The sequence below is a fragment of the Cydia splendana genome, chromosome 14 (assembly GCF_910591565.1).
Source record: "Cydia splendana chromosome 14, ilCydSple1.2, whole genome shotgun sequence".
Lineage (NCBI taxonomy): Eukaryota > Metazoa > Arthropoda > Insecta > Lepidoptera > Tortricidae > Cydia > Cydia splendana.
The window spans coordinates 10,777,034-10,786,753 of record NC_085973.1 but is presented as its reverse complement, the minus strand read 5'-3'; the positions used below and the strand labels follow the sequence as shown (position 1 = coordinate 10,786,753).

General features: G+C 38.5%; 2 protein-coding genes across 2 annotated transcripts; one reads left to right on the top strand and one right to left on the bottom strand.

The window, feature by feature from the left end:
* Positions 1-3,533: 3,533 nt before the first annotated feature.
* Positions 3,534-4,323, bottom strand: LOC134796893 (uncharacterized). Its single transcript, XM_063769096.1, has one exon. It carries the CDS (start codon positions 4,133-4,135, stop codon positions 3,551-3,553), a length of 585 nt encoding a protein of 194 aa, XP_063625166.1. The 5' UTR covers positions 4,136-4,323; the 3' UTR covers positions 3,534-3,550.
* Positions 4,324-5,793: 1,470 nt separating this feature from the next.
* Positions 5,794-8,203, top strand: LOC134796892 (uncharacterized). The gene is made up of 3 exons (XM_063769095.1): positions 5,794-6,017; positions 6,800-7,065; positions 7,736-8,203. Exons 1-3 carry the CDS (start codon positions 5,903-5,905, stop codon positions 8,120-8,122), a joined length of 768 nt encoding a protein of 255 aa, XP_063625165.1. The 5' UTR covers positions 5,794-5,902; the 3' UTR covers positions 8,123-8,203.
* The last annotated feature ends 1,517 nt before the right edge of the window (positions 8,204-9,720 follow it).

The window sequence follows — 9,720 nt, the reverse complement described above, 5'->3', positions numbered from 1 at the left end:
TCACGTGACGTCGCCCCCTTTCATCTTAAATGATCAGATATTAGAATGTCGAAAAATATATGTACTTAAATAGGAAGTCGTTTATTCCTTTTTTTTTGTCATTCCTCTTAATCAAATCTTATTTAAATTCCTAGAAGCTATGTTAGCTAATATAGCTGTCAATACCCAACATCCTTTACTTTCTACCATCATATTTATTATTTACCCAACGTAACGTGATCTGGGTTCCGGCAGAATATCAGCAGTGCTTTGCTGAAAAGAGTGAAGTGTGTAGCTGAATCGGGACCCTTTTGATTTTGCTGCAATGCACATAACGTACAGCAAATAAACCCATCTTTCATGTTTTAAGTATATTTTTTGATAGGTATTTTAGTTTTATTATGTTTTGCAATGTTTGTAAATTTGTAAATAAACCTATTTGTAAATTGTGTGTTTTTGCAGCATCAAAAAAACGTTTTATCTATCCATCTATCCTGAGGGCCTACCGCGAACCACGTTTAACGTGTTGCCTCCCTGTCACACTTACGTACGAATTTATAAGTGCGACAAAGAGGCAACACTTCGGACGTGGTTCGCGGTAGGCCCTCAGCCGCCTAGCCATTAGGGTACTCAATTACGGCACGCCTGCATACGTCACTTTCGTGAGTCAAATAGCACCCCTGAAGTGTTTACAAGACGCGTCGTCAACCCTGGACATGTGTGCGGGCCTTATCTCACCACCACCGACGTTAAAGGATGCCACAGGCCACCAATAGTTTCATGTCTTTCAATTATTTGCCTTCTCATTTTATGCATATTGGGTATTTTAGATAGTTTTTACAGCCGTTATATAACCGTTATTTAATGAAATTAAATATATGGATACTTAAATCCTAATAGGGTGTACACCTTCGGAAAGGTACTTTCAAGCCTTAAATAGGTAGTTATTAAATAATTGGTAGTAAAATATATATTGTAATTAATAAAAAAACGTAAGGTACTTAAAATAACAATGAAATCAATACTATTTTAAATAACAATTATGTAATCGAATTTATACAAATTCCACTTGATTAAAAAAAATTAAATACAGACTAGTAAAAGTAGATAATAAAGTTTATTAAAGTTTGTAGACGCTTGTTGCTTTTTAGGGTTCCGTAGCCAAAATGTAAAAACGGAACCCCTTTAATGAAATTTCGAACGTAGGTGTATTTTGTGAGCTGCTGCTAGGTCATGAAAAGTATATGTCGGGAATCGTGGGCGTATCATACAATCGGCAGCACATCAGAACCTTCAATCGTGGATAACGAGGGCCTTCAATGAAATACGATGTTCAACTCACAATCTTTACTGCACAAGACTCATTACAAATCACAGCACGCGATACGTTTCTTATCTTAAGCAAACCAGTGGATTTGACCCAGGAACGGCCACAGACGTCATTCACTCCCGTTCGTTCTCATCGTGCTCCTTCTGAAGATTGATTGACAGCATAACTTCAATTGTTCTGGACTTCAATTGTTTTAACAGCGCATTCTATGACGTCTTGGCGGAACTGCGTCGAACGCCACTCAGGTGTACGTAACACCCTAGTTTGCTCTATTTGTCAAGGTTTGCATGATAATACGCCTCTTGAAGGCGACAGATGGCACATTTCAGCCATTCTCCGACATATAATTGTATACTTTTGGAAATAATTGCTCTGAAAGTTAAAATTATTGTTTATTCTTATTGCTATTTTTAAATTCTAATCTATAAGTAAGTAATTATAGAAATATTTATATGATGAAAGAGACATCTTCTAATCACCTGCTAAAATCTTACTAGAATCGTACGACTTTTATCCTTTTCATATTGATTTGGAATACATATATAAAATTATATTGCAATGCAGGTACAAAATTTACCAAATGTTCACCCACTCGCTTTAGAGCTGATATAAAATTATTACTTCACTAAATTACCCAACCGCATTTTTCACGAAAACAAGATGTAATATAAAAATATCAGCCAGTTTATAACATCACAATTTAGCTTCAGATCAGCTTCCAACAGTTCAAACCGATGCAAAGCCGGCCCGTAAACATGAGGCGACGACAGACCGAACACAGCCGCCGTAATTACCAGATCTTTACTTAAACAAAACAAAATACTTGTAATCTTCATGCCAACACAATACAGATAAAATTAAACCCTAATGCTCAAGGCATAGAGACGCTTGCTAGCAACGAGTAATAAAAGCAAATCTTCCTTGAGTGGGATGTTCAATAGAATCTTTAAAGCCAACGCAGCTATTATTAGGTGCGAGCGTGATTATTTGACAGTTTGAAAACGTTTACAGATTGTAGGTACTAACAGCAATACTGTTAACTGGCCTTTTGTGAACCTTATGTGTTTGGGATAAGGTTTAAGAATTGTCAGTCAACACTGTGGATATTGCAAGGCAATGTGGCTTCCTGCTTTTCAGGTAAACAGTGTTTTGTGGCCTCCGCTGAGAAACGCGGTGGTTCGCAGCGTTCTCATAAAGATTACAGATAAGGAGTCCGCTGCATAAATAAAATAAACTTTAAACATAATTTATTTAATTTATAAAGTATTACAAAATTTGCAATCACATTACACATTAATCATTCGAGAGATATAAATTGCCGCAGATAACAGAATATTGTAAATGCTTGGATAATTATAAGAATTCTCAGCGGCTCTTTATATTTTCTAGTCGGACTTGAAAATCGCATCACCCAAACAAAAAACGCATTACCAGGTATACACAATACACATACTCATAAAGGTGTATTTCAATTAAACGAGGCTTAATTACTACCAATACCGTCTAAAATTGACTCTTACTTTATAGAGTTTATAGAATTTTGGGAGGTGACAAAATTAAAGTAACACAGGGTGACATTATTGTGACAAAATTTGTTTAAATTTAACTTAATAGGTTTTAATGCACAAAATATGGAAATATGGAAAAGGGCATTATCCTATTGACATCAAGTTTATCATCAATAATACATAGGTAGAACAAGAAGTAACTACCTATACCTAGTTACTTAATTTTTTTAAAGTGCCATATCAAATGTTTAATTATTATTATAAATAGAGTCAATTTGATTCTTTTTTTTTACTTAATACTTAACATATTTTTGTACAGTAGGTAGGTACCTGTAGGTATAGAAGTTAGAAAAAAAATTACCAAATATAAGTACCTACCCGGTTACGTTGCAACGGATATTAGCTATATTATATAGCAGAGCTGTGTGTTTTGCTACAATAAACTTATTATTTTACATAAATATCAGGAATTATTAAGAGGTAGCGACAAAAACTAATTTAAAAAGAAATCTTTCAATCACTCAATCGCTATTTTAAATCTGTTTACAGTAAATGAATATCATTTAGATAATACGAACCTATTTACTAGCCTCACCGATATCGTTCCATACCAATTCCATACCGAATGACATACGTCAAAATTATAAATATAAATAAATATACATCTCCGACAAAGCACACCACCGGGAACTTATAAATAACACATTATGTATTTTTATAATCCATGGCTCAGTCATTCTTCACTCCACTTCGCATATCCTTCACACAACTGCACCAGCGCCGAAAACAGCTCCTCCGGCGGCAACTCCACATGCCTCAGCCTCCTCACTTCTCTACTCTCCCTCTTTCTCCTTCCATAACTCGTAAACTGGCTCTGCGGTCTCTTCTTTATCCCAGCGCTTAAAACAAACGTCTGCGGCGTCGGCACCGTTGGAGGCGGAAACGGATACGGCTGCTTCGCCTTCACGGCTTGTACTATAAGGCAAAGTAGATAACCCCCGAAAGCCAGGAAGGCCAACGTCGTCACTGACATTGAGAATAAATGGCTAATCTTACCTTCCTTCTTATGCTCGATTTCTTCATAATCTCCTCTCTTTATCGGCGGTGCTTTCACAGCCATAGCCTGAGCCCCAAATCGATCCAAATACGAAGGTGTTGGCGCCATCGTAACATTCTCATAACGCGCCGTGACCATATCTTGTAGCGACGTCTTCAACCTCAACAGTTTGTCTAAAGGCAGCTCGTTCAGAAATTGTATTTCCTCCGTGGTGAAATCGGCTGAAACTTGCGTGACGATTATCAGTAGGAGTGGAAACATTTTTCCAGACACTTGCCTTAGTGGTTGGGTATGGAATGAGCAGTTTGAGACAGTTCGCTATTACCGTGGTCTGCTAAGCACGACAATCTAGCGGTCACGGCAAACAGGTCATGTAGAGATGACAGATTTATCTGTGCTAACTAACAGTGTCTTATCTCAAGACACATATTCATCTCTAAGACACCCTAACCTGGTAAACTAAATCAATTTGTAGTGTGAGGTTGTTGTTTGTCGTAACGGATTTATTTATTTATGTTTTTAGATTCTAGACCGAGTAGGTAATTCCTACAAAAAAATTAATAATGGAATAAACTGAAATAAAATATTTTCTGAAAAATAATTTAATTTGTTCAAATACTTCATAGTAATAATGGAATAGTTGCAAACATTAATCGACCGAGCGAAGTGTGGTCTTCTGGCCAAGTTGGCTTGCACTTTTCATGTTGTTAAGTTGTTAGACGATACATATTTACACTTTGCCATAGCAAACTCAGTGCAGAGTTGGCTTGTTCCAACTCTAAACTCCAAGATAAGGGCGTTATAGCATCATCTTCAACAATTTATTTATTTATTTATTTATTTACAATGACGAGGGTCTTGACTCTTGATAGTCTTAAGACGAAACAGGAGCTGAGTTTTAAATATTTTAGGTAAATATACCCGTCTCGCTAACGGAAGCGGCACCTAAAAGTAGTGCGATAAGGACAAGGCGAAAAATCCTGCGTAAAAATCTCTAAAATCGAGGTTTCGTACTCCTCTGTTTCCTCCTCCAAAACTTAACCAATCGACAACCAAATTTGGAAATCTAAATGATTATGAAATTATCTGTGTCGGACCGTTTTGCTTTTTTGGCTAATTGATATCAGTTTTGAATGCCACGCCTCTCATTGCGGCATAGCCAATTAGGCCATTTTGGCCATTTTTGAAGGGCTCTAGCGCCTTAAAAAACAAAAATATCAAAAAAAGCAAAATATTAATCTGTGTTGAAAAAATCATTGGTCTAGCTTCAAAAACCACGGAGGAAAACGAGGAGTACGTTTGTATGGAGAAATGACCACTGCCGTTGGCTCTTAATGATTATTTCCTTATCTTCGACTGTATATCTACCTGCCGAGATATGGGACAATTTCATTTAGGTACCTAGGTATGTTAGGCAATGATGTCCCAACACTTTAATATCGCTGATGAAAGTGTTGGAAGGCTGATGTTCTATTGTTTGTCTTTGTTTCATTTTCTTTGTTATATACAGGCGGTTTGAGATGTTATACTATTTATACTCGTGACACTTTTTCTTTGCACAATAATATCATTTTGTAAGTTGTAGGTACCGGCCGGATAGGGTACTGATTAAATACTGTCTATAGAGATGAAGTATATTCTAAAATAAGTTAAATAATGTGTATTTCTCTTGAACGTTCTATTTAACTACTTAGTACTACCTATTCAAACTCAAATCAACTTTTTTTTTTATAGAAGCGAGGCGCGAGAATACCAGTAACGCCATCTATTAGCAGCGGCAAAATTCACTACATCATTTTCTTTACAACACGGCATTATTAACCTAATACCTAATTATCAATAATTATGTGCATTTCCTCAGATCAAATATCCACAAATATGTATTTCATTTTTATTATATGAAACTAGGTACATCCTATATAGCCTTTAAAATAATTGGTCGCATGCTCTGCTACTCGCGCGCATTAGCTCGACAAGCGAAGCATGTCGCAAGCGCAGTGACACGCTAGTTCTTCTAGATCTCTCGAGATGGCAGCACGCGTGTGTATATTGCTTTTGGTGCTGAACGTGGTTTCAGGGCAAAGAAATGAAGGAATAATTGACCATTTGAGCAATGGGATGAAGTTAGCGAAGGATTTTCTTGGTAAGTTTTTTCTCTCATTTCACATTTATCCTTGTTTTACCCACATATAAGAACTCTATGTTAGAAAGTTACTTAATTGAAGTAACTTGAAATTTAATACAACATCAAATTTGATTGAAATCTGAAAAAGTTCTGTTTATCGATATTTTGTACTGTCATTGAAATACCTAATTGGAAATTCCGGAGGCTGAGAGAACCCATTATTTGGAAATCATTAAATTAAGCGCACTGGGTCACAGAATAAATAATAGTACTTGGTACAGAAGACTCACTCTCTAACAAAACGCGTCTGTTACGATCAGGACAGATATGGCCGCTAGGTGGCGACAGCGCCACGCGCGGCTTATGGCTAGCCACCAAAATTGGTGTGGAACGGATGTACTTTTAGCTACCTGTAGCAAAGCGACGAAATCGCGGAGTGAGCCACGCCTGACTGGGTCTACAACTCTACAATTTACAAGTACATAATATTGCGAGGTGATCTTTTTAGCATTAGGTACCAGGCGGCTTAGCACGGTCGCGTTTTTATTCCTTGTCACCATGCCTGTCACGTTCTAACAAGTACGTAAGTGCGAAAGGGACGCGCATAGTGATAGACGATAAAAATGGAACCGTGCTGCGCCCACAGGTCCAAATTTACGATCTTTTTAATTTTAAGTGCTTGCTTTAGGATGGGAATTTGAGTGGAAGGTGTATCATGAATTACAACACCGAATTTAGAAGCATAGGTACATTGCAGTTGCAATATACAATTCTCAATTGTCTCTTTTCTTATCTTCCAGGATCAGAGTCCATAGCATTAAAAGTAGCTGAATTCGTCGTCCGCGCATTCCAAAACGCCAACCCTTCGCAAATAAACCGACGCAAACCCCTAGAGGGTTATGAAGATGAAACAGAAAACTTTGCGCAGGAAAATAGACCTTATTCTAATGTCGAAGAAGCTCCAAGTCCTATGGCGCCGCTGAAGAATTTGGTGAGGCTGTTTGGACTGCAGTCCAATCAGATTAGCGCGGTGGCTGTCAATGCTTTGGTTTTTGTTGCACAAATGGTAAGTAGGCATATATATTACTCGCGCAAATAATTATCAAAGATGTATAGGTAGAAGTTCCAGTTTATTTTAAAGTGTTCTCTTATTGGGTATGAATTCATACGCGTGAAGATCTGACATAGAAGTTCTTCCATCGAAATTAGCAACTTTACCTTTTCAACACGCTTTGCCCACCGCGTCACATTTCATTAAAAGTTCATAAAATTTTCTTTTGTAACACCAATTTATTGGTTTACTTTTTTCTAACTTCAGTTACTTTAACTTGTTAACCGGCTATGTGGCCTATGAGTGAGGATTTGCTTTTAAATTTTTATTTTAACGGATGATAGGTTTAGGTATCTGCCCGAGTTACTTTTTTCGTCGCTTCATCGGACAAATTCGGTGGCAACATTGAAGAGCTCAAGACCTTGACTGGGAAAGCCGTGGATTATTTTAAGAACTCTAGTTTTAAATTTTAATTTTATACTGCAGTGACATGTAAATTATACCATACGATAAATAAATCGGACAGAATGCAATTTAAGAATCGAACTAACGTCAACTACTTTACCATACTCTGACTGCCATTAATTGAGCTAATTTGTTGTCAACGTACTCGTCTTGCACTTTACACGTCCATTTTCCAGATGTCTGTGCTAAGCTAAACAAACATTTCGACATACCATTTCAGATATCGACCTTCCTCGCCGGACCAAAAATGCCTAACCGCCCATACCGTTACGACGACACAACCCAATGGATACTGAACAAAAGCTCCCGAAAACTGCAGGACATCCTCGCAACAGCCAAGAACCAATCTCTCCCTGACTTGCTAGAAGACATCGTGGAAGAACAAAGCCAGGGCGAAGAAGCTAGTTGTATTAAACTTCTTGTCTGTAAAATAACTCCGTTTGTGTCCAAAATGCAGACTGCTGTTTTTGGGGAAAGCAAAACAGACGACGGCGATAAAGTTCTAGGCGCGGATAGTATGTACCGCCATCTACCGACGAGTAATGAAATTGAGGATCGCAGCGCCATCTGCGAGCAGAAGCATCGAGACTGTGATTTAAATGAATGAATCCATAGGAAGTTAGAATTAACTCATTAAAAAGAGTACAAAAGTCTGGGTTTAAGATAAAAATATATATATATATATAATAACATGTTTGTTAGTAGTTTCTTAAGTTACTTATATATTTTGATTTTCAGCTTTGAGTTGAATAAGGGATTATTTTTATTGATGTGGTTTTTGCAATAAATGTTTATTTTCTATTTTTCTAAAAGTCGTTTCAGCAAGTTGTCAATTATATGCAAGCAGGGTTATAGTACGTACTCGGACTTGTAAACTTGTAATATAGGGCCACAAACTTTTACTTATTAAAAATAATTATAATCACCAATACAGCAAAATTCGAACATAAAATAACGGAAGAGAAATTATTATAGGTGAATTATATATAGGTGAAATTAGTATTATTATATGTATCTCCTTAGATATCACGGGCCTATAAATCCCGGTCTTTTGATAGGCTTGCGTGGGGATATAGATCCAACACGTAGAGGCTCTTTGGAGAGCTTTAATGTCATGTAGAACGCCTGCTGGAACCCGTTCACAGGCGCAACAATAGACACCCATGAACCGGTCTCAGCAGGCATTGGGACTATTGTAGAAAAAGTGAACAGTATACCGGTCTATGGATTGATGTTTGGGTGGACAATGAGATTGGGCTATTGTAAAAGAGGTCCGGACACCTGCCATAACAATGTTAACACCGTCATCGAGGCAGGCGGTGACTCGCCGCTGACTAGATGGGCCCCTGAAACTGCCGTCGTAAAGACGACCAGGAGCAACATCGGTGTGAGCGGCTCAGGGGTGTCGAGAGGTGTGCGCCGCTTTCTACCCAGTGGCTGTTGCCAGCCACTGTGCCAACTCGCGTCTTATGCATCTCCTGCATGCATATCCACCCCTGGAGCATATAGCTCTAGCGACTCCTCTCTGGACGGCCAATGAAGGCAAGCCAGAGCTGAGAGTCCTGCGGGTCCCCTTGGGGTCCACTCCGACCGACGAAGACACGCCGGAGACGGAGACCCTGACCGTTAGTATTATTATTATTATATAGCCTGAAACTAAATTGATATACAAGTACGAGTGAAATGCTCTGCGCTGCGCGTAATGTCAAATCAAGTTCAGATGGACCATTACAAATTATTTTTTTAATAGTTTGAATTCAAAATAAAGTTCAAATTAAGTTGAGATTTTAAGTAGCTCGAAATCCGATACTAGTTTGGGTGAAAACTTTCTACACCTGAGGCGATCCGAACGACGCTCCGCCGGCGTATGACAGGACATACATACGTGCTTTGCTTATAGGGGGCGTGCATGTGCATGAACTATGGGGGGCCAGCATAGGAGCCGTCAGATTTTTGGCGCGAGGCGTAAATGTGACGTTTATGTTTCCGATGTAGCCTACAAGATGGCAGAACCTAGCACTTACTTTGGCAATGGACATGCACACATATGTTTCCGATTCAGGCTACAAGATGGCAGGCCCTCCAACGGGCACGGTCCCTATGGCTCGTTCGCACACCGGAGCGGCTTGCGAATCCGCATCAGAGGGCCTATCGCGAACCACGTTCGACGAGTTGCCTCTCTGTCGCACTTGTAACATCGTACGT

What these genes read in the sequence shown, in the direction of transcription:
- LOC134796893 (XM_063769096.1), bottom strand. Translation starts at nt 4,135, where the DNA reads ATGTTTCCACTCCTACTGATAATCGTCACGCAAGTTTCAGCCGATTTC.
- LOC134796892 (XM_063769095.1), top strand. Translation starts at nt 5,903, where the DNA reads ATGGCAGCACGCGTGTGTATATTGCTTTTGGTGCTGAACGTGGTTTCA. An exon ending in GTTAGCGAAGGATTTTCTTG is followed by an intron (nt 6,018 to 6,799) that starts GTAAGTTTTTTC and finishes CTTATCTTCCAG; the next exon opens with GATCAGAGTCCATAGCATTA. An exon ending in TGGTTTTTGTTGCACAAATG is followed by an intron (nt 7,066 to 7,735) that starts GTAAGTAGGCAT and finishes ATACCATTTCAG; the next exon opens with ATATCGACCTTCCTCGCCGG.